The sequence below is a fragment of the Paramormyrops kingsleyae genome, chromosome 8 (assembly GCF_048594095.1).
Source record: "Paramormyrops kingsleyae isolate MSU_618 chromosome 8, PKINGS_0.4, whole genome shotgun sequence".
NCBI lineage: Eukaryota > Metazoa > Chordata > Actinopteri > Osteoglossiformes > Mormyridae > Paramormyrops > Paramormyrops kingsleyae.
Window position 1 is genome coordinate 3,489,232 of NC_132804.1, and position 25,896 is coordinate 3,515,127.

General features: G+C 41.2%; 1 protein-coding gene across 2 annotated transcripts in view; it reads right to left on the reverse strand.

The window, feature by feature from the left end:
- The window catches only part of LOC111834587 (contactin-3-like), a 75,934-nt gene that overhangs the window by 30,526 nt on the left and 19,512 nt on the right, over window positions 1–25,896 (reverse strand). For both annotated transcript variants that reach the window (XM_023794059.2, XM_023794060.2), the window contains 4 exons: window positions 17,151–17,285; window positions 9,189–9,324; window positions 5,421–5,596; window positions 1,165–1,260 (listed from right to left, as the gene is read on the reverse strand). In XM_023794059.2, coding sequence (XP_023649827.2) covers window positions 1,165–1,260; window positions 5,421–5,596; window positions 9,189–9,324; window positions 17,151–17,285 — 543 coding nt within the window. The remainder of the gene's footprint in view (window positions 1–1,164; window positions 1,261–5,420; window positions 5,597–9,188; window positions 9,325–17,150; window positions 17,286–25,896) is intronic.

Here is a 25,896-nt window from a genome sequence, read left to right on the forward strand (position 1 = left end):
TGGAATCTACAGACAAAAATGCACGCAGATATAAAGGACTTGTCTACATTTTCCCAATCAATTAAGTGCATCAATATTTCTTCCACCAGCATATTAGTATTTTTTTGTTAGGGTTTGTGTTTTTAATGCCAAATCCCTACGTTAAATTTGAGTTGGGATTACTGTGCAAACGATTAGTTAATCTTCGCTGAAATTGCACCCTGCTGAATTTGGATTGGCTTGGAATTGGGTCGAGACTTCAATCTGAGGATAACCCCCTTTCATTTTCCAACAGGTTTAGCTCTAATTGAATGAATGGGATCAAATGAAAAAACATACTAGTCCCTATGGTGTGATTTTATATATTTTTCATTTCAGACTTCAGATCAAATGAAGCAATAGAACTATGCTTCTGTCAAAGAAATGAATGAATTAGTTAATGAATGAACAAATTAACAAACAACATATGTCTTTAATCACAATTCAGTATCAAAAAGAGGTAAAATTAAGAAATATCTCATTTTTATTCACAAGAACGTTTCTGGCTCAATTCGGTTTAGTCAACTCTGCTTTCACCATCTTTGGGCAAAAAACACAGTTTAGTAGCTGTTGCTGTGACAACGTATTCGAGCAAGCTGATTGGTCACTGCTGAAACCACTAGCAGCCCTGCCAGTAGGGTGACTTTGTTGTGGCTGCATATAACTGACATTTTTTATTTATTCTGTAAGCCATCTGGTATAATACGCTTTGTAGCAGATTACGTTTCGTTTACCAAATCAGTGCATTTCAGTTTGTTCTTGCATAACTGAAAGCCTTTAGACAATCAGCAGACAAACTGGTTAGCTAAGGCAAGAAAACTTCCAGTCATCATTGGCACTGGAAATAATATCATACCATGGTGCGGCAAATTTTGGAAAGACAGCCACACACGCATATGCATGTACAGTACATACTCTTTGATAATTATAAAAAAAGCAAAATGTAAAACAACATTTTGTGTCATTTTGAACACATTTTCCTGCATTTCTGTACCATCATTTTGGGACAAAGAAGCATGAAATCACTAGATAAAATCTATCTGTGAAGGACAGATTCATACAGGGTGTGAGAGACATCTTACCATCTTAGTCACTAATCAGCTCAGCCCCTTGCCCCCACCTGAACAGGCATTTTGTTAGCCCTACCTCCAGAATGCATCGGGGGGCCGCACAACAACACCACGCCTTGTCCCTCGCGCACTGAGACGGCACTTCTCAGCTGGGCTTTGAAATTCTCTAAGTCTACAAATGAGAATGACAAAAGAAAAACTGATTCAGGAAGAGTTACATGCTGCAATGATGTATATACTGTAGGGCAGTATGCGGGTTTATGATTGCAAGTAAGGCACGTTCATTAATGTTCACAAACCTAGTGAATAACGTGTTATTTACCATAGTGGCTTTGCCTTCATTTTACTGTTTTTAAAGATTAGGTATCTCAGAACAAAAGTGTCTCATCCACATATTCAGACATGTAAATTTACCCAATAATCTTATAAAGATTGCTAAGGAAATCGCAGCATTACCATGACATCCTGCAAAATTCTGCATAAACTACAGTATTTTCAAATCCACTTTGTAGTGGTTACTTCTTAGTATCAGCACACTACTTAAAATAATTATTTTCTCACAATATTTCAAGCGTCACAGTAAATGAGTGATTAATGACAGAAGTTACTGGAATCTTTAAATGCTGCTGAACAAAAATAACTTTATGATGTAATGAATCTTCTGTACCGTAAGACAAAACAGCATGTGATTCACTTAGACCGAGATGTGGAAGTTTGGAGAAGATAGATGTGAGTCAGAGTTGAAGCAGAGCACATCATTAACAACAGTTTTCACTGCCAGAAATAACAGCCAATATGAAATGCAGTTTAATCCTGCACTTTAAAGAATTAGTTTCCATGTCAATGGGCGTAATTCAATCCATTTATGTAAATTAGCACACGTTGGCACGCCACGCTTGTACCTGGCCCAGAATACTGCTCCTCATCCCATGATAGACACTAACGCCAACATCTCCTCATGGAAAACCCAGCATCGCATTCGAAGTGCATGAAAACCAGACACCAGTCAAATCAGGAAAGTCTGTCCTGTAAGGAGGGTGTTTCTGTTATTTTATTTTAAGAAATATGCATGTGGATGATTGTACCCATATCCCTGTTTATTCTCTAAAAAAACCCCATCCAATTAGGTGAACTGGTACCTGTAAATTGCCCATGGTATGTGCTTGTATGTGTGTGTGTGTGTGTGTGTGTGTGTGTGTGGTGTGGGTCATGTATATATTACATTACAATTTTTCTAAAAAAATTGTCACATGAATAAGAAGCTAAATGACTACTAGCTTTCCAGCATTAGATGAAGTATCTGGAAAACAAAATATATTAAAATAAACTTTAATCTTTCAGGACCTGTTATGCAACAATCCTGACTCTGGCTTCATAGCTGGCTTTTGGCGTGCAACATTGTTCCTGCCATTGTTAAATGTCAATACATTATGATATTATCTGTCTATCTGAGTGCATGGATTAACACGCTCGTGTATCCCATCATGTTACCCCGATGTCCCATTTATTCCTTATCTCACAATATTATTATCATTGCTCAGCAGACATGATTTTTATAAAGCACCAGGCAGAGTTTACAATTATGCCTATTTATATATTTGGGATGTTTTACTCAAGCAATCCAGGTTAAGTACTTTGCACAAGAATAAAACACCAAGTCCCCTCCTGGGACAGTTCAGAGCAGATCGCATGATTTTGGGTCGTACCAAAACCCAGATGACAGTTCAGAGCAGATCGCATGATTTTGGGTCGTACCAAAACCCAGATGACAGTTCAGAGCAGATCGCATGATTTTGGGTCGTACCAAAACCCAGATCTTTACGCAAAGATTAATTTCCATAATAATAGTGCCAAATTTAGCAGAGCCGGCCAAAAACACACAAGAAAATAAAAACTATTTCAAATATTTAAAATTGCAGTCATCTTTTCTGTCTTTGTAAACAGCAGAGTATTACATAAAGCCACTAACTGTGTGACAGGGGCTCTCTCATACTTCAGTATCAGCTGATCAATTCATCAGGTCAATTTCACATTTATTTATTTGACAGCTGAGTTCAGTTCAGTGTTAAATGTACATCCTTCACTTACTGCAAGAAATAGCTGGTTGTGATACTTGGATGTTTTAATCATGAGGTTTTGGAAGTTAAATTGATGTTAACGGATGATTTACAATGATATCAAACAAGACTAATTCTGCATTGAAATTTTAAACAAGATTATACTTGCATCTTAATCTGACATATGTTTTTATATTTTCCATGAAACAGAGGGTGAAGCTCATTCCGTGTAAAATATCAGTACATCTTTTTCAATTCTGTGAATTGTGCCTAATTACTGTATGACAAGTGAAGGCGGCTCTTCCTGGTATAGATACCATCCATCCATTTACAAAAGGTGAGCCATCTGAACATGCAGTGAAAATAACACATACTGAGGATTTTATAATCATGGCTCTATCTTTTGTATGTGCTTTATATGTATATGTATGTATATACAGTATATACAGTGGTACCTCAGTTCTCGAACTCATTAAAACTCAAATTTCTTAAAAGTCGAACCAACCAGTTTGAAAAAAAAATGACCTAGTACTTGATCTGAATCTCAGAAGTCAAACCGTGAACGCCGACCTAAGATAACTTGTACGCGTGGGGAAATGAGTCACGCACTTCTCTCAGCGGAAACAAAGGGTAAAGCTTCTGTCTCAGCCTCGCATTCACTGTGATAGCATCGTACATGTTTACACTAGCTGAATACATATATTAAGACAGTAAAAATACATTTAAACAATGATAGACAGTAACAGTAATTATTATTATATAATAAAATACATAAAAAAATAAAGATCTTAATAATTATTTTAATATTAATAATAAACCATTAATATATTTAATTATAATGATATTGTCGTGCCCAGCGGGGACGGAACGGAGACAAAGGCGCAGACGTCAGGGTATCGGGGAATACAGGGTTTAATTACAGGTAAGGCAGGCAAAACGCAGACGGACAATACAATGACCGGACTGGGGAAACAAACTGAAACGCGGACTAAATACAGAGGACTAATGACAACAACCAGAAACAGCTGACGACACGGGGATTCCACACGAGGTTAACGAGGGGGCGTGACACACGGAAGGAGCGGACGATCGGGGCAGGACACATTGTTTTTAACTTTACACATTGTTTGGATACATTTATTTTCTTACTTTACAAATTACTGTTTTGATAAATGCGCTTAGATGTGTTTAGTACAGTATATGCTCTTCTTGTTTTGTCCGGTTCATTTTGTGTTTGCTAAAAAAAACATATTTAGGTTTAATTTTTTGGGGCCGGGAACCAACTAATTGGTCTTCCATTATTTCTTATGGGGAAAATTCGATCAGTACTCGAACTTTATAGGATTCGATCCGGAGTTCTGAATGGATTAAGTTCGAGTTCTGAGGTACCACTGTATATGCTTTAGAGGACTATCCTTCCTCTGCCACCATCATATTGCTATTATTATTATTATTATTATTATCATTATTATTATTATTATTATTATTATTATTATTATTATTATTATTATTATTATACCCCAGAACACTGGCACTGGCATGTTACTGTCGGGGCCAGAATTCACCAGGGCACAGTTCACAGGGACAGAGAGTTTGTGCAGAATCCGAGACTCTGCTGCACATTAATATTCAGCTGTTTTCTATAACCGAGGCAGAGAGGAACATCTCAGAGCAAGAGCTGAAAGATCAGAGCATAACTCTGTATGGACATTTTTTAAATAAAAATTAAAAAGGGCTTCATACAGATTAACCCTGTGCCAGAATATCCTGACCTCCACATGTGGGAGGGGCCTGCAGTCCAGCCGGCTGTCTGTGAGCGTGCGCACAGCGATGACCAATCAAACGACTGAATGTGATGCCTCTATCGCCCCCAACCTGGACAGTGAAGCTGAGCCCAGACCCCAGCTGGGATTGTTAGCTATATGAAAGATCGATAGCAGGACCCCGAGAAGGCAGGGCGTGTGGCGGCGGCTGTGATCTGACTGCGTCTTTAAAAGGCTCTTATATCGAGTCTCCGAGGACTGATTTTATATTGTAAAGTAACACATCTGCATTGGGGGAAACATACTAAGAAATGGTGACAACCTTTGAAATGCATTTATTACTAAAATCAAGATGCATTAATGTTCCCCCAGTTTTGTAGAGTGCGTGAGAATGTGCGTTTGTCATTCACACCGTTTAAATGTTAGGCTTTTGTCTTTTATTGGTGTGCAGCTCCAAAGAAAAAGGCAGAGAACTGCAGAAAGACTCTTCAGAGACAGAGCTAATGACTTACAGGCAAACTGCAGGCTGGCCCTCCTACTGAGGACGGCCCCCAGTGGGCTCAGCGCCGTGCACTGGTACAGCCCCGTGTCGTGGTTCCTGTCCAGGCGACTAATGATTAGGTCGCCCCTGGACGTGTGACGTCTGTAGTCGCTGCCGAGAACAAGGAGCGTTCCGTTTAGTGACCACCTGAAAAGACAGAGACACCATCAGCCATCTGGCCTCGCAGGAGCAGACCGGGCCGCACTTTGCCACGGCACGGACTCTCCAGCAGTCATTCATTATTCCACAAACAAAGCAGGGATGAGCAAAGAAAAAGTTTACCTAAAAGTCAAACGTTTTTTGTCAATTAACTCTGCATAACTTACAGGTGTACAGATGGAAAACCATATCAATGAATGGAAATGGGCAATTATAATAGGTTAGTTATGGAAGCTGAAACACGGTTCTTTCATCTGTGGTGATAGATTTCATGGAGTGGAAACATCAGAACGAAGCATGATTATTTTTACTGAGAGATGTTCCACCGCGCTAGTGAACACACCAAATGTGAAAATAATGCCGGTAAAACTCCTCCCCCTCCCCCCCCCGACACGGACTGGAAGTGTACCTAGAAATGTCACCGACCATCAGCAGAAGATGACTCAACCGTTTGCTTACTCAAAGACGTTATTCACTTATTTACACATTTACCGATCAGCCCTATCCACAGTACACAGCTGTACCCTTATGGCCAGTTGTGACGGTGGACACGTTTTTGAGAAACCATGCAGCATATTCGCTGTTGTTAAGAGCACAGCGGTCTGAACTCTGGCTGACCTCACCCATAAAGCGTTACGTAAAGACTAGCTAACAGAGCTTGACAGCAGCGCCCCCTGCCAGTACTCTTCCACCTACAGCCGCTGGGATGCCCAAAACCTTGCTTGATGAGAAACCCGCTAACCCTAAAACACGGTGTATTGCTATAGCGATTTCAGTTCTGCATTAAGTGTTTTATCTGGAGCTAAATGCTTCAGTGAAGAGAATTCGTCATGGGAACTTGTAACAACATCAAAGTAGCCACAACATCACGAACGTGAATTCGGATAGTAACGATGCCAAGACTCATGTCTGCTTCCACAACTTCTACCTGCTGGCTTTGCTATCTTGACTTCAGTTTGTGTTAATAACGGATCACTGCTCTCACGGCACGCTGAGCCGCTGGCTCCACAGGAACGTCCTGCCCACTATTCCCTATCCCTGCTCTCTCTCAAAAAAATAAAAAATCATACATTTGTGGACTGACGCTCTTGCAACAGTTGTTTTTGCATTTTACTTTCCTGCTATCCTGTTTTTTTTCCCAGCATACTGATGACCAGATGGAGGCGCCATCTTACGATACAACCCCCTGAGATTTTTCATTTCTTCATAACCAGGTGGGTTTTCTTACTTTCCTCCACATGGAAATAAACCCGCTTTCTTCTGACAGCTGGTTACTCGTTCAATACTCATATGATCCGCAGTATAATTTGGCTCATCGTGCATTGCTTCAGATTCCACCCTCTGGGATTTGGCTTTGGGTACCTCTTGCCCAACACTGACACCGCGCTGATAGATGGGACCACTGGAAATCAAGGTCAACATCATGCAGTATTCCTCAAATCTTCAAAACCACTCCATAACAATTTACTGCTGCAGAATTTTAAAGAGGAACAGACAGCGAGCGAGAGGGAGGAGAGTGAGCAATTTACTCTGATGAGCTCAAAGACACCGCTCTACAACATCCTCCTGTCTAGCGTAGCACTGAGGCTGAGGTGCTGTACACATTGTGTATTCATGTTATGTTATGGATATGTTATGGTGCAATGAAGCATCTCACTTTTAAGCATCAGGACAAAAGGCCACACTTAGCCGGAGGGGACCTTATCTCTCAGTTAGTTACACACAGGCTCTCTGAACTGTTCAGATAGGAACATTAACAGGACAGAACACTTCAGCAAGGAGAGCTTTCTGTCCAAGTATACACCTGAAAGGTCTGTCCCTTCCTGTCACGTCAGCCATCATATTTAACATCCTCTGCTTAGCTCCTCGTCATCCTTGCATGAGACAACTGAACAAAATAAGTCAAGGATTTGATATTTGTACATATAGCCTGTACTCTCTGCAGTAACCACATGCTCCTAGTTGCTTTTGGACACTGATAAGAATAAGGGATTTCCTGCAGCAATATTCAACGGGGAAAACTGATCAAAGCCCACACTGTACCAGGATTCATCTGAAACATCTAGAACAGTGGTTCCTAACCCAGTCTTTGGGGAGCCACAGACGCTGCATATTTTTGCTCCCTCCCAGCTCCCTGCCAGACAGTCCACACTTTTGCTCCCTCCCGCTACATGAACTGGATTGGGAAACACTGACTAGAAGAAAGAATGTAAATCTTAGATAATACTGCGTTCTGCCCATGGCTTCCTAGCTTAACGTGTTGATGACAGAGATGCAGTTTGAATATCTGTATGGAATTGCAGAGAACTGTAACTTCCCCTACCACTGTCCTGAATTCGTTTTGACAAGTGCGTATACTTCCTAATCTTTCCAAACAACATGGCAAAGATGAGCTTATACAACCTCTGCAATTTTAGTAAAGGCAAAGTGAAGACACCAGCTAGCATTACGCTAATGTTTTGGCAGTACAGTTACCTCAAATACTGGATTCAATTTTAAGGTCAAGGCTGTCTATTTTGAAAGAAGAGTTACGTTTCCCTGCTTGGAACCCTGGGTATACGTGATCGGAAGGTTGCTGGCTGAAATCCCGCGGTCGGCAGAGTGATTTTTCTGTTGGGCCCTTGAGCTAGACCCCTAACCCCAACTGTGCCAGGGAGTGTTTGACCCTGCCATCTCAAATGCACTTCACTTTGGGAAAAAGCATCTGCAAGATAAATGTGAATTGCTGTGTTTACACACATGTGATGATGCCCCCTGCTGCTTTAAGATGCAGATTTTCAACAAACATAAGCAAGAGCAAACGTACGTGTTAAACAAAACGCCACTCAGAAGGTTACTGCTGGCGATGCACTTACACGATGCTGACCGAGCTACGAAGCACAAGCGCGCGCAAGAGCGTCGCCGGCCTCTGTATTTATTTATCAAGAAATGTTTGACAGGTTTGCAAGTAAGTCTTAAGTGGAGAGCACTTAATGAATGTTATCTCTTCATGCATTTGTGGATAAAGTAATATAGCTTCATCATGGAATTTGAATTAATTTGCTTTTCGGAAATCATTATCCAGTCAAACTAATCATGAGCACTAGTTTCCAGTCGTACCTGGGTCTCAGCCAGACAGATTTTACTTAACGCATTCCAGCTGAGGCACATCTCTCAAGGGTACAACAGCAAGTGCCCTTTCCGGTATAGTAGTTAAAGAACAAGACAGGACCCAGAAAGGCCAGTGATTCCAATTACTGGCATTTTTTTTCCCAAAAGCAGTGAAGCAAATGTCTCTGGTGATATAAGCTTTAAAAAGCAACACTGAACTGTTAATAAATCCTTAGATTAAAGTAATTATGCTGCAGTTAAATCAACTACTAGCCTACCGCCAAAGAAATCAATGTTACGCCGGGAGATTTTGTGCAGAGGTAAGTGTCAACGATGTTATTTTTAATCTATGTCTAAAGCAATCTATATGCAGAGTCAGTTTTCCATTTTTCTTAATGTGCTATACCAAACATTTCTAGGGTGCAATATTTCATGAGATGGTTTTAAACCGGAGGCTTCTGGAAGCAGTGCGACACATCGATGGGCCGACCTGTACTGTGGGGGGGGGTCCCCGCCTGCTTCACATGGTATGGTGACCTCCTGGTCGGGGGAATCAATGGGGAGTGTCAAATCGCTGGGTTCTGTTATCCACCTTGGACCAAGGAACATTTCATCTTCTGCAAAAGCTGAAAGGAAAAAGAAAAACGTTAGTTCATTGATCTCTGTTTAGCTAAGTTGCCAGCTGGCGGTAACATATCAGTCGTACCAAAACCCGGGAAGATACTGCTAATTCACTTCATGGGGGGTCTTTGCAGACACTGACATTTCTTAGGAAATATAAACTAGAGATTTAAGGTTACAGCAACTAGTGCAAATCCAGACTCATTTGCGGACTACCTTAGTCTGTGTGTGTGTGTGTGTACAGTATGTGTCTGTCTGTCTGTCTGTGTTGGGGGGGGGGGATTAGGTATGTATTACATTGTAGGGACCAAATATCCCCACAATGTGATAAAAACCTGTTATTTTGATGCTCTGGGGGGAAATTCAGTTGGTTGGGGGTGGGTAGGGGTTAGAGTTGTCATTGAAATCATCAGATATTAGGTGCTGTGCTGTGATCTGTCTATACTGCACAAGCCCATGTAGACAGTAATAAATCGAGCCACATCTCATTTAATATTCTCTACTCTTTATACCACACCAGTCATTACACCTGAGTTATACTTACTGCCTTCGTGGATGATTAAAACACCAATACTGAACTGATTACCTCAGCTGCCAATAACTTAAACACTGAAAAGCAATCATCATAAATGGGCACGCATTTGCTCTTTGATCCATTCTTTCAGTGGAACTGGACTGACGGGCTGTCCATCCGCTTTCTGAAACCACTTGTCCTATTCAGTGTTGCATTGCAGAGGACACAGACCCTTTGCTCACACATGCACGCCAATGGACGATTATGTATCGCCAAATAGCCTCAGCATGTTTTTTGGACTGTGGGGGGAAACCGGAGCACCAAGAGTAAACCCCAGAACAGCACAGGGAGAACATGCAAACTCCACACACATGGAACTCTGGTGGAGGCTCGAACCCGGGTCCCAGAGGTGTCAGACGACAGTGCTAAACACTGCATCATCATGCCACCCCCTGACTGGCTGTAAAAATTTAATTTGTTGTTTTTCTTCCTCTGTCCCTTTCAGCAACATGCACCATTACAGCCTTGTGAGCCGACATCTGTTTTGCTGGGGAGTGTTTCTCCGGGCTAAAATCGGTGAAAGGAACCAGCTGGGCCAACAAAGAGGGTCACGCATGAAATATTCTTGCTGAACCTTGTGCAGAAACTTTATAAGAAAAAATGGTTTTTAAAAAGCCCTATTTTATGGTGCTATTTTACAACAGCATAGCCACAGTGCAGAGTTAGGTCACGTGTTGTTAGCTTCAATATTGCTGCAGTTTGTATGGTGAAAACCTTAGCAGATGGCAGCACCTACAAAATCCCAGTGATAAAACACAGCACAATTACATGCAAAAGAAATAAGGTTCTTTGATCTGCTTAATACTACACTGCCGCAGTCAATGCCCACGTCCCGCTCCCTAAGTCCAGTGGAGAAACTCCACATTCTGCCTCACTGCGTTTTGGCCGGGCAGAGGGACACAGCACTGGTCTAAGCACCTTCATATCACTCATGTTAGAGCAGTTTGACTGACGAACGATGCCATGCAGAGTTCAGACAAACAGAAAGCGCGTCTTCCTTTTGAACTTGAAAGAGAATGTCATTTACTGCCAAAAGCGTCACCCCAGACACAAACGGGAGAAAGAAATCATGTGACAGGAATGATGTGCGCTTGTCCTGCTTAATTATGAAATATCATCAGGGTTAGCCACAGGCACATACACACACACACTCACGCACACACACACACACGCACATGTAGGGTAAACATATCCTTATGGGGACCGCTCATTCATTTCAATGGGAAAAACGCTAACGCTAACTATGACAACCTTAACCCCCACCCTGCCCTAACCATAACCATAAGTAACCAAGCAAAATACAAGAGTTTTTGCATTTTTAGTTTTTTCACAGCAGTCACCGATTTTTATAAAATAGAATTTTTTATCTCCATATGTTATATATCTCCATATGTTTGTGGAGACCGTCCATTCATTTAATTCCAGCAATGACAACCTTAACCCCTACCCAGTCCTAACCTTAACCATGACCTTAACCTTAACTAAGTAACCAATCGAAATACAAAATTTTTGAGATTTTCTGGTTGCGTTCACAGATTTTTATAAAACTGAGTTTCTCCTTGTGGAGACCAAAAAAAGTGGTTCTCACAATGTCAAAATGACTGGTTTTTATCACATTTGGTCCCCACAATGTAATATAAACATATCCCCCCCCCCCCCCACACACACACACACACATTGTACTGTGCAAAATCATAGGCAGTGTAATTACAGTTTTTTCCAATCATTTTCACACTTGTCTCAATACCATGTATACTTTTTCACAACACTTAACACAGTGGGCTGTACCAATACACACCTGAACACATCACTTAACCTTTGGTGCAAAATGCCCCGCAACCACCAAAACATTTCACAATTCACCCAAAAGTGACTCATGCTGCCATAACCATGACAAATGCTGTCACCCAATAACACTGCTGATGTTAGCGCCCCTCTGGCCTGGAGCATCAATGGTGGCTCTCCTTCCTGTCACATTTCTTCCATGGTGGCGGGAGTTCAATCCCAGGAGGTGCCACCATTGTGCCCCTGAGCAAGGCCCTTGACCCCAACGTGCTCCAGAGGGACAGTCCCTGTAGTTACCGTACTTCACTGTGAGTAGCTTTGGATAAAAGTGCCTGCTAAATGAATAAATGTAAATGTTTTACTGTAATATATGTGTTGCCATACCCACTGTTTTTGCACAGATTACATTGTGTTGCCTTGCAAAAAGTAAAGGGGGGGGGGGGGGGGGGACACTCCATGGCCTCATTTGTATAGATGGTAACAAAGCAGCAAACAAAAACAAAAATACGAAATTTCTGCTAAAAACATAATTATTTGTGTTAGTGCAAGTGCATAGTGTCCTTTGTCTGTCAAAATGCAGCATATTTCAATTTACAGTGCTCTAAATTTCATTAGGTTTTGACCTGAAAGTTAACTGTTTTGAACAGATTATCTAAACGTCTGAAAAATCGGGTGTGGTTGTACAAAGTTTTGCTGGCGGCGAACACTGACTGAGAGAAGTATTCATGAAATTTGGGGGAAGTGGTGATTGAATGCATATTGTGTCAAAGCAATGCAAACGTACAGTATACATAGTTTAGCTCACATGGTCCACTGGTACGGTGCATGTGTTAAGTGTTGTGAAAAAGTGGACATGGTATTGAGACACGCGTTAAAATGACTGGAAAAAACTGTAATTATGTCTGTCAAAGTGTGTCAGCTTAGCCTTCTCAAAACCTCCCCTAAGATCACCAGTGTTTGCGGCAGTTGTGTACTGTACACACGTAACATACACCCGTGTGTTTTTGACTTCACCACTACCCCACATTGTTTAGAAAATAAAGACCTCACCAAGTTATTTCACTAATCAAATTTCTGGTTCTGATTCTGAAATTAATTAATAAAGTGAGCTGGTGGAGAAATGTGAAGAAATGTAATGTCTGGGGCTCCCCTGAGGAGAGGCTTGGGAACCAGAGTGGTGTTCATCTAGTCATTCAACAAGATATCAGTCATTTTTTGAAGAACAGAAGAAATTCTTGCTTATTTTTTAATGTGTTACTGTTAATTTGCATATGTTCTTAGGTTAAATTGTGTTTTTTTTTTCTGAGCAAATATGCATGTACTACCCAGATAAATAGCCTGAAACATTCTCTTTGACTGTCTAATACTTTCACACTGTACTGCATATATAGGCATAAATAATAACATTAAAATCAAACACATAAACGGACATAATATTAATATTAAACAAAAATGCCTATTCAGGTCATTGTATCCCTGGAGAATGCATCCAAAACAACGCATCCTAAAAATACAAGCAATTTTCAGATTGACTGAACATTTTAATTGAATCTTTCACAGCGGAGACTGTGCTGGAGCTGTTTAATTTGCCCTGGCTCATCGCTAACATAACACTCACCGTCAGAAATCCGTTCAGGCTTAAATGACACCATGTTTGTCCTCCTGTTTATGTAACACGATGGATGCAGCTTTTAAGATTTGATTAAGTAAGTGACATTCAGATATTCATGAAAGGAAACACCCTAAACGCATGGGTACTGGGGGACTGAATCCTGCAAGTGTTTGCATCCTTTGGTGGAAAGTTCTGGAAAACTGAACCAAGAGAGCAGAGATACACGATGCAGTATATCACCATGCGGCTCCTTAATTGTTAAAAATGTATTTTGTTTTTTTTTTCCTGCAATACAAAATTACAGATGTGAAGAAACATTGAAATGAAAGCAGACATATGGGGCTGGCATATTCCACGGCACACAGTGACAATTTAACTTAACAGTTCTTAAATCACTGTGGTGTGTCATATTTTCAGCTTTGCATAACTGAATGCTTGTCAGTGATCGAGGTGTAAAAATATTTCAAGGGGGATGGCATGGTCGCGGGGATTCCATGACGATACATTTTGCTGAGTGGGGGAATTACACTATGTTGTAACCCTCATATAGTCTGGAGATTTACTTTTAAGTGAGCAAAATTACACAGAACAATTTAGAGGAGTGGAGAGGGGGATGATATAATTTCAGAAGGGGATGGTTTTTGTCATTTTTTCGAGTGGGGGTTGACATCCTTGTGCATCCCAGGACACCTCGAACCCTGATGTTATTGCACTTAACATGCGGTGCCAAAAATGTTTGTTAAATACACCAGTACAAAATGGACGGCAAATCCATAATCATGTTACACCCATGAATAACCCTACATTAAGTACATAGAACAGCATCTGCAGCAACATCAGTCTACAGAGTGACTGTAATAGTATTCAGTTCAAATCGCTGTAATGCACTTCAGCAATCATAGGATAATGTAAGAGTTTAACTCAACTGTTTTGTATTGGTTGAGAAGAGGGTCTGTTTTGTCTGAGACTGAATGTGGATGGAGCGTAAGTGAGAGATGGGGGGAGGGGGCGCAGAGCTGCAGAGATCAGGAACGTATGAAGGCAGCAGCTTGTGTGTTTAGCACTAGGCCTGAAGCATATCTTTTATCTTCTTTTAACAAACGGGAGTAAAATATTCAAGTGAGATTTCCTGCCTTCGAATCAGTTCATTTTACACTTTTGAAGCCACAAGCAAATCCGGAAAATATAGTAAGATGAAACCAGCACACCATAATTATCCTTCTTAAGTACATTTCTACCAAATACTCTCATTATTTAAACTTCATCTGAATGTCCCATTTTTCTCGTTGTAGTGTTTGTTGAGATAGATAAACCTGCTGTACTATTACACAATACAACATCTTTATGACAATGAAGTAAATGACAGCCAAATCACTTACAAATGGCTGTAATGAACATATTTGAAGATGTTCCCTAATATTCAAGGGTTTGATATTATTAAGAACTGCCCATATTTTGCTGCACAGGCTAGCATATAAAAAGTAATGACAACAGTACAGTCCAACGTAACAGGCCATTTTAAATTGCTTTGTTTAATACAGTACTGTATATACTACACACCTGGGATTTTCTAATCGTGGTGTGCACAGGAACAGAGGTGAATTCTGGATCATCTCAGAAATTGTTAGAGCAATCTGATCCTAATTTTTGTCCAAATTTTTGCTCCCTCCCAGCTCTGTGCCAGACAGTCCACCTTTTTGCTCCCTCCCAGCTCTGTGCCAGACAGTCCACCTTTTTGCTCCCTCCCAGCTCTGTGCCAGACAGTCCACCTTTTTGCTCCCTCCCAGCTCTCTGCCAGACAGTCCACCTTTTTGCTCCCTCCCAGCTCTGTGCCAGACAGTCCACCTTTTTGCTCCCTCCCAGCTCTGTGCCAGACAGTCCACCTTTTTGCTCCCTCCCAGCTCTGTGCCAGACAGTCCACCTTTTTGCTCCCTCCCAGCTCTCTGCCAGACAGTCCACCTTTTTGCTCCCTCCCAGCTCTGTGCCAGACAGTCCACCTTTTTGCTCCCTCCCAGCTCTGTGCCAGACAGTCCACCTTTTTGCTCCCTCCCAGCTCTGTGCCAGACAGTCCACCTTTTTGCTCCCTCCCAGCTCTCTGCCAGACAGTCCACCTTTTTGCTCCCTCCCTGCTCCCGATAGGAGCATAAACATGGGCTGTCTGTGGGTCCCCGAAGACCGGATTGGGAAACACTATATTAGAGGAACACAAGCTGTTGTAGATTGACTGCAGGGCAGCAGAGATTCTGAAACCTGCAACAAGCCATTTGTTGTTAGTTTAACCCAGTAAATATAAAATATAAGGAGACATCAGTATGCAGCTTCATATCATGAACCATATAATTAACAGAAACAGAAGCACCACTGTGTGTCTGATGGAAAAGACAATGAAACAATCCGTTCAGGAATCATCCAGTAGGGATCCTCATCATGTATGGATCTATGCGCATAAACTACACAAAGCCTACCTAGGTCAGATCTGGGGGCATTGTCAGCCCTTTTGAGCAGATGATTGGAAGCACCTCCCTTTTGAGGTTCTAAGTGCCTTTTCCATAACGCTAAATTTACCAAAGGGGGTCCCTCAAGTGTCCGCTCCTCGAAGAATACTAGCTAGCAACTTAATGTTAATCTTCAATCTGTATGAAAATTTATGTGACGTGTTAAGCATCTGATACGGAGCGAGGGATTACCAACCCATCTTATAATTGTAAATAATGTTTGTGTTGGAAGCCTATGTCACTTATGTCTTTGAAGTTTATTTAAAAAATGCAAACACTTCTGTGCAAACTGCAGCTGAACAAGTTAAATTCTAAACAGATATAACAGATTATAATTCATCATATTTATACTAAACAGCCCAACAAGAATTATAGTATATAAAAATCTCTGAAAAGCTAAAATCATGATACATGAGCCTTACATGTACTTACAACCCTATTATATAGTAAATGATAACTTTAAACTTTTTCAGTATGAAATGCCATTACAATTACCTTATAATTGCAGTATATTATAGTATTCTTTTTGCAATGTATCAAATGCCTTAGATGTTTTCATTTAGTAAAATGCATTTTTGTATAAAATGTTAAGTGGCTTTAAAGTCATGAAATACTCATAAATGATATTAAATCCATTTGCATGGTGTAGCTGGCTGTGAAAGACGATGCATCGTAATGTGTTCCCTCTCAGACACAGAGCATACACAGCATTATGAAAAAGAAGATTTGTGTGACGTGATGAAAAATGATGTTCTATAAACACAACAGCATCTGATCCAATTCATCTTTTTCAGTTTTTTAATGTATCCATTTCCAATGTGTTTTTATGTTTAGGTGTAATAAGTCTTTTTAAATAATTCTGTTTAAATTAGATTAAACCGGAAGCCACAATGCAACAATACATATAAAATACAGCATTACCACTGTGGTTATGCATATTTACATATCAATGTGTAGCATTTTTTATGGCAAGTAACAATGAAGAGCCTTAAAAAGAAGAAAACAGAAATATGACAACTTTTGTTGTGATATTCCTGATATGAAAATTTTTGTGACGTTTTTTTTTAGTACACAGCCATTATGGTCCTGAGAAAAAGTATTTTTGAATTACAAAAGAAAATTATCTATTGTTGATAAATACCAGCTTATTTAGTATTTCAATTTTAATTCTAATTTGTTAGTTCCAGCATATAATCCCTGGGCCCTGTATACTATCCAGCAAGTTTTCAGCAGAAGACCAAGTATCTCAGAGACATTAAAAACTGTACATTTGAATATGACAGTAACACTGTGTCAGAACATACATATGAACTGAATGTAACACATTTGCATATAATCAGTGGTAAAGAAATAGCAAGATTTTACCTGCCAGGCAGCCAATGACTGATAGAATCACAAGTTGTTTCCATAGTAACATCATCTTCAGTTGCCAAGGGCAAATAATGCTGTCATCCAATAGCTTGTGAATGGAATACTTTTCCTTTGAACGGGAATTTGAATCTGTGAGAAAGAATCATTACAGAAATAATTAAAATGCAACATTTAAGGTGTAATATAGCAGCCATACACCTCCGTATACAAATACACACATGCATTATTATTAGACTGTTCCTCTGACAAGTTTATACATAAAACACCAATAAATGGCATCGCAAGAGAAACACATAATCATTACACAATAACAAATCTTAGCAACTATGCTATAAACACAAGAGCTGTCGTACAATAATAATAATAATAATAATAATAATAATAATAATAATAATAATAATAATAATAATAGTCTTCTCTGTTGAAATGGCTATTATTATTGTTATTATTATTGTTGTTGTTGTCATTGTTGTTGCTGCTGTTTCTCTCTTCTCAGTCATCATCACCATCAACAATAACATTAATATACTGTATAAGGTGCAGCCTGTATTCACAAACATTCTGCAAAAATACCGATGTTTCCTAAGCCTACAGCCAATCATGTTTTCTTGCAAAAACCGAGTAAACATGAGAAAAATTCTACATTCAGTAACATTTTCACCCAACAACACATACAATGTGTGTCATTTGTTATCTTCATTCTGTTACATTACTCTGTAATAAACAGTAATTTAAATGAAACAGTTGCAATAACAGTTCTAATAGATTACTTTGTGACTCCTAATAGACCCTTATAAACTTTTTACAGAGATCCGCATCATCATGATGCATTAGGTCAATGCAGAAGCCTAATTCAACTACTGATGTAGCTTTGGTGTACCGTCAATGAACAGAACACTGTAAAAGGTAATAATAACCAAACAGAATACTAATGAACCAATGAATAACACACTGGCTTCCTTTCTATATTTCCTATTTCACTTTTAAAACCCATTTAATTGTTTAAAATCAAACATTAACATTTTACTCTTGACCTTGAAATAAAAGGCCAGTATTGGCCTCCTAATAACAGACAGTAATAACCCTAATAACCCTACAGACAACTGACATTAATACCACATTGTTACTGGTACTTTAGTAATCTGTTTAAATGCTGAGATTCCATATAAACTTACTGTACACTGAGATTTGTATAGACATGAGATAAAGGAAAAAGAAAATCCATATTCCAATGGAGAACTTGAAGACTACACTCGACCCCTAAGGAAGAGCTTCTTTTCCACCCTGTGGTTCGCTTTGGGAAACTTTGACTGTATGTTTGGCTTCTTGGGTACTAGGCCTGCGTATCATTTTCCTTCTTCAAAGCACACAAGAGAGGAGGCATCGCATCTGCTGCCTTGCAGAATCTATGGATTTTTTCATTAATGTACTGGTATGTTTCTTCAATATAACTACCAAAACTGAACAGATACACTCACCAAATACATAGCAAAAAGACTTATATGTTCCTCCTTGGCCTCTTTGATGTAGCCTTTTGGTAACACTTGATCTGGATAGCCCGCCTACAGAGGGCATGCAGAGTGTTTGTAACATTTCAACAACTTATTAGTTGAGATTCAACAATTAGTATAACATTGAACGTGTGAGTAGTGGAATTCAATCAAATTATTCTACGAATATGTAGGTATGTTCATGAATCATTACATACACTCTGTAGATTGTGTATTCTGCTAATCATCTACAGACAGCGAACCAGTTGAATCGTTGAATCTGAACTATGTTGCAGAAGTGCTACAAATATTCTGTAGGCAGACTCTTCCCAATAAAGTGTTACCAGCCTTCGTATAGTTTTACTCTTTACTGATGGTGAGTCTACCGGACAAATAAGTATACATATATTGGTGCAATTCTTGCTTGCATATGAGCTGTAATATCAGAATTTCGATGCCTACTGTCCTGTGACATGTCGAAAATGCAGCAGTATCCTATTCATTCAATGAAGAGAATGTACGAATTGTTACACTACTATGCAAATTGCCCCTAAACCTACACCATTCACGCAGTGATCACATTCACAGGGTCCCACTATCTCTATTCAAGAGAGAAAAGGAATCAAATTAAACTGCAAGGTATCTCTTGACAGCTTAGCGACTGAGACATGATTTTCATGACTATACATATTGTCAGTAGACTGTTGGGTTTTACCGACTGATATGATACGATCTGCCTGATTCAGGGCTTAAATATTTCACAAGAGCACTTTCAGCCACCAGAATTCTGCCATTCAGCTCTTCCATGGGCTTAACTCTTAGCGTGGTATCACACAAGGTGCCCTGTATTATGCAGAACGTGTCATCTCAGGAAACAAGTACAAATAGCCATATCAAAAGAATGAGTGGGGTGCCTTTCGCTGACCTCAGAAGCTACCTTCCTCCTATTAATAGGACCTGGTTGTCAACCTAAATCTACTTTGCTGACCAGTGCTCAGTCTTTCGGTCAAATACACAAACAGGCAAATTAACAGGAAGAATAAATCTGGTTGCTCAATAATTGACAAATCAAAGTTAAAGTGGGTCATTGTATGGGAAGACGTAATGAGCGTAGAAATTTCATAGTGACAGATATGGCAATGCTAACCAGGTTCATGTCTACATTGGAAGCTGGTCACTCTGTCATAACTCTACATTGTCAATAATGTCACATGGTGGACGCACTTTAGTGCTTTAAGTTTTACACTGCAGTATTACGGTGCTGCATCTATTATACAAATAATGTAAAGTTAGAGTAAACATGTTTCCTTCTGATAAACTGTCATATGTTACTGTTACCCTGAGGGGTGCACCTGGCCAATCTGCAGGGTGTGAGACATTCAGTGTAGCAGTGATTGATAGAGTCGAAAGCAGTGCAGGAAAAACAGGACACAAGTGTTGCAGCGAGGTTTTAAACTAAATACCGCTTTGGTAAATATTCTTACATTTATATAACTATGGTTCGCTTATATAACTAAGGTAAATATTCATCACTGGCAAAACGTCTTTATACAAATGACCATGCGTACAGTTTAAAATATACATTTTGATTAACTACTGTTAATAATGTCACCGACCAACATTTTTATGGCAATGTATTTCATTAAACAATCTGAACCATTAAAAGAGTTATATTAATTTAAAGATAAAACTCTTATTTCATTATTTGTTTTATCATTCATTATTGTTTAGTTGTGGTCTTTGGGGTAAATCACGCTTCACTGCAGCCTTCACTGCAAAGTAAGATGGTCATCTTTCACTGAATTTGCATACATACTGACACATCTATATTTTACAGGGATTTTTGCAGACTGGTTAGTCATTGTTCCAAAATGACAGATGGGATACCATGGAAAGAAATTCATATTCTAATAAAGTAACAACTGTTACTTCTGTATATTAATAAGTAAAAACATCCATCCTTATTCCTTCTTCCACGTTTTTCCTGACCAGCCTCTATTTCCTAAAGTCAAGTGAAGAACATAGAGGACTATATTCTCCTAGCATCCAGGTTTACAGTGAATAGCACGCCTCCAGAACCACAGTGCAACATATGAACCCAAAGTGGAAAGGAGTGGGTTCTCACAACATTTTAAGTCAAAAACAGGCCAGCAAGGAACGGGGGTGGATGCGAGGGTTTTATGTACACAGCGCAATGTTTATGCAAATAATACATAATACAGCAGCTTAAAGCAGGTCAGTGAATCGAATACCACTACACTGATTAATGATCATAAGTTAAAAAGGCCAGTATTAGTTAGGGGGTGGGAGGGGGTGTTTACTCTCAGGAATGGGTAGGGGGTGAGTTGGGGAGCAGGTGTCTTGACAGCCTCGGGGAAGAAGCTGTTGCTGAACCTGGCAGAAGAGGCTCAGATGGTTCTTCACCTTCTGCCAGATGAGAGCGGCGTGGAGAGTCCGTGGCAGAGGCAGCAGCCGGCCTTGCGGGTCCAACGCTGACTGTAATGTTCTCATTTAACCTCTGCTGCCGCCCAGACCACTTCCTACGCGCGGACCAGACAGGTGACTCGTCAATCATCCTTTCTGCTCTATAATTGGCTTGTCGTTCTGAAAGACTACCATTAAAGAATCTGAATCCCACCACAAAAGCCACCCCTTGAAACTGAGACACCGACCAATGACTGTTGTGATCCGGTGTAAGGTGGTGCCGGGGGAGAAAGAGAGGAGTCGGCTCCAGGCGTACGGGACCGCTGGAGCCAGGCGGACAGGCCCATGAGCCGCCCCAACCAGACGCAGCTATCACATGCCAGATATTCCTGTGCAGCGGTTAAAACCAAGTCAAACAGTACAGGAGGGAGTCGATGCAGGGGAAGGTTTCAGGAAACCTCACGCTCTGTGTTCTGGTGTTTATAGTCAGCAGAGGGGGGGGGGAGATCAGACAGAGGCTGCCTGTGGTGTACACCCCCTGGGACAGACAGCTTGAGTATAGGAAAACGCGGCGGGGCAGAACTGACCAGAGAAGGTAAAGTTCCCCTTTGAAAGGAGTCTGGCTTTCAGGTTCTTGCTAGTGGTTTTTCCCCATAACGTTCGGTTTCTCAGCACTTTCCTGTGTTTTCTGCAGTTTTCAAACCAGACAGGGCCACAGAAGACAAGAGGCGGTTTGCTTATGTATTTATTTCACCAGTGAAAAAGTGCTTATGGTGCATTAGCGGGGCTGAGGACGTTCTGGGGTCCCACTGCAATGCGAACCGCGAATCTGGCCTGTTCCACCTCCAAAGGAGAAGAATGTGTGAAAGGATGTCAATCCACCGGCACAGCAATACAGCTGGTTGGATGCCGCTGGCTAAATGGAAGCCCCAGAAAATGAAATGACCTGCTATCAGAGGTTGTAATTAAGAGTGCAATAAGATCTCAAGAAGTTCGAGCTAAGAGACAAACTGCCGAACGGTGCACACTGCCTCACACTGTCTCACACTGCCTCACACTGTCTCACACTGCCTCACACTGCCTCACACTGTCTCACACTGCCTCACACTGTCTCACACTGCCTCACACAAGCCCGCAGAACACAAGTGCCACTCTGTCGCATTTGGGGCGGTCGGGCCACAAAAGGGCTAAACTTGAGAAGGAATTTAATACTTCAAAACCATCCATCCATTTATTTTCAATAATACAGCTGGGTTGGTGGGGGAGGGGGGGGGGGCTGCTCCAGAATCCATCCCAGGAAGCACCGGCCAGCAGCCAAGTTGAGCTCTGGACAGGCTGCCAGTCCATCACAGGGCTCTTACACACAAAGCCTGACACACTAAAGGAGATTCGGCTGAACCACGTGCTTCTGGACTGTGCAGGGAAACCAGAGCAGGCCAGTGTAAGGCAGGGAGATCAGAGAGACTCACAGACAGGCACACGGCGTGATGGCCAGATCAGCCCCCCATGCAAGGGGGTCACAGGCAATAAGCAGTTTGCTTTCATCTATCATTCATGGGTGCTGTGTTTCCAGGGCGCCCCTGACAACGTGCTAAGTGAGCATGTATCAGTCCCAGGGTGAAGCCAGTAACCCATAATAAGCTCCTTCTGAGAGACGACCCCCTGTCACGGGCGGCCCAGCCCCCCCCCCCCCCCCGTGACGCGAGTCATTATTCATTAGCTTTTTTTTTAAATTGCAGACAGACTGATTTCTGGTGTCTGAATAAGTTGTACAGGGACACGCGGCCAATGTAAAGCAACCCGAATTACACAAATTGTGATTTTCTTAATACAGACATTGTGTTCCATGTCACACTATTAATCTGGAGCCACTTTTTTTTGCTCATGAAGCTGCCACTTTCTGCTGTTCATTGTCGTCACCTTTTTTACAGGATAGGCTCCATCCTAAAATAACCACGTCGCAAGCTGCGCATGGGAGAGCGGCACCGTGGAGCGTCGTGCCGACCTGGCCGCCTGTCCAATGGGCCGCCTGTCCAACCGGCCGCCTGTCCAACGGGCCGCCTGTCCAACCGGCCGCCTGTCCAACCGGCCGCCTGACCAACCGGCCGCCTGTCCAACGGGCCGCCTGTCCAACGGGCCGCCTGTCCAAACGGTCGCCTGTCCAACCGGCCGACTGTCCAACCGGCCGCCTGTCCAAACGGCCGCCTGTCCAACCGTCCGACCAACCGGCCGACTGTCCAACCGGCCGCCTGTCCAACCGGCCGACTGTCCAACGGGCCGCCTGTCCAAACGGCCGCCTGTCCAACGGGCCGCCTGTCCAACCGGCCGACTGTCCAACCGGCCGACTGTCCAACAGGCCGCCTGTCCAACCGGCCGACTGTCCAACCGGCCGACTGTCCTACCGGCTGCTTTAAAAACACCAGTACCACATTAGTCTCTGCACAGGGTGGACAGCCTATCTCTGCCCGCTTGGCCTTTGAAGTGAGTCATATACGCAGACTTATTCCTGCCAAATCTAATGAGGCATCGAAGCCTCCCCTCCACAATAATCTAGCCTAATGGAAGCCGTTGGCTTAAGAGAAAGCCCAGTAGATGAGATAATTCCCTGACTGCTGGGCCATTTGTTTGGCACATGGTGGTCATTTTACTCCCTTGAGCTCCATGTGATTGGTTAAGCAGTTAACTGTGTCTGGAAACAAGAAATGTGTGTATTGAAGATGCTTGAAGATGCATTTGAATATCAATTTTAACATTAAACATTGTACAAATTACAAAAATTCTACAGTGTTAATAATTGAAATACCTTCATCCACTCATCTTCCACTTTCCTGTTCTGGTCAGAGTCACAGTGGGAGCAATAGCCAATCCCAGGCAGCAGAGGACCCTAAGTGTGGTGTGCCCAGGCCGAGTCCTCAGTGACACACACACACACACACCATTTGTATTCATGTTTGTGGGGACCGTTTACTCATTTCTATGGTCATAACCCTAATCCCAACAATGACGACCTTAACCCCTACCCAGCCCTAACCTTCACCATAAGTAACCAAATAAAATACAAGATTTTTTACATTTTTTGTTTTTTGGTTACAGTCACACATTTTTATAAAATTGAGTTTCCCCTTTTCAGGGACTGAAAAAATTGTTGTTGTTTTTTTATCACATTCTGGGGACATTTGGTCCCCACAATGTAATATGTACATACTGTAACACACACCCTACCAACTGCACATAATGCTATTCTAAAGTAGCAGTAGAATACACTGAATTACAGAATAAAAAACTGATAAAGATCCCTATTAAGTGCCACACTGCTCACATTTAATATCCGCAAAGAAAACAATAACCTCAGCTCAGAAAAGCCTCGTAGTAGTGTTCACCTTCCCTAATCTTCTCTTCTCATTCATCATCATCAAATAATAGGCATGGATCTTTCCCCTCATCATTTATTTTTTAAAATTAAAAAAGTTTGCTCTTTGGTCTAAATTGATGCCCCACATAAACATTTGGGAACAAATTGACCGAAATATTCTGTCCAATTCCCAAGAATAAAAGGCATGATTTTAAAAGGCATTATGCTTTAATATTAACCTAATTTAGTGGTCAGATCTATTGGGCGAAGATTTAAATTGGACAAGTGACTATTAGATACCTAATAAGTCTTCAAAATATAAATTTATGGGATTCAGTGATAATTTTAATGGACTTGATACAGACAGGTCCATAAACTTCACTGCAGAAGCCACTGCATTTTCTGTACTTTTACTGCTAGGATATGGCATATAAATGATATTTATCTTAAATTATATTTCTCAAAAATGTTTCAGAATTACTGTTATCTTTCAAAATGCACTTGCTTTAGCTACTATACTAAAGCACAATGACAAGATAATACATTTCCGGTACATCGAAAGGAAAAAGATCAATTCAAAAAATCAGTGGCTCAACTGTTTATGGAAAATTTCAGAGGTAGAAATCTTAATAGTTCTAATTCTAATTCTTCATAGTATGTTCAGATCCGGTCCCAACTCTGGCTGTTCTCTCTGTGCTAGTCTGTGTTTCCTCACATAATCCCAGGGCAAGGTCAATTACTGCCGTTAACTGGCCCAGTATGTGAGTGCTTTGTGAAGGACTACTAGCCGCTCACGCTGGCAGTCCCCTTGTGCATTATAGACATGGCAGTCTGCCAGACGTGTTGTTTTTTTCTGCGAGCCATACCAAGGTCGTCGGTTAACCTTCTTAGACATAGGCTAATTCATCCGTCTTTATGAGATGTCTGAATGGTAGACGTCCTTAAAGATTTTAACACTACAGCGATGATGCCCCTCAAGAGTTTGACACAAACTCAACTTTCATTCTTTACGAGAGGTATTATCAATGAAATGAGCTCCGGTTGGTTAAGAGAACAACCCACTGAGGAGTTTATGCTAGTCTAACATACATTCACTTGTTTACCAAGGAGCTCTTTGTTGACGGTAATATTAAAATCATCTATACATCCTGTATACCCACTATGTAGAGATGCACCGATTGTATCAGCTAACTTTCGGTATCAGATGATACAGAAAAAATTGGCCATTGGTTGTCGATTAAAAATGAGCCGATATTTTCTGCCGATAATTACCTTTAAAAGGGTGACCCATGTTGCTTTGCACACCTGCATACTAAACAGTTAGAAAAATGTCTGCTGAGTGGATTTATTTTAATGTCATTAGAAATGCATTTTGCAAACTCTGCTCTGCTAAAATTTCACAAGGAAGATCTACTATGAAACATTTCGAAACAACAAACCTGACTGCTGACCTTAAGGCAAGACACAGAAGAGC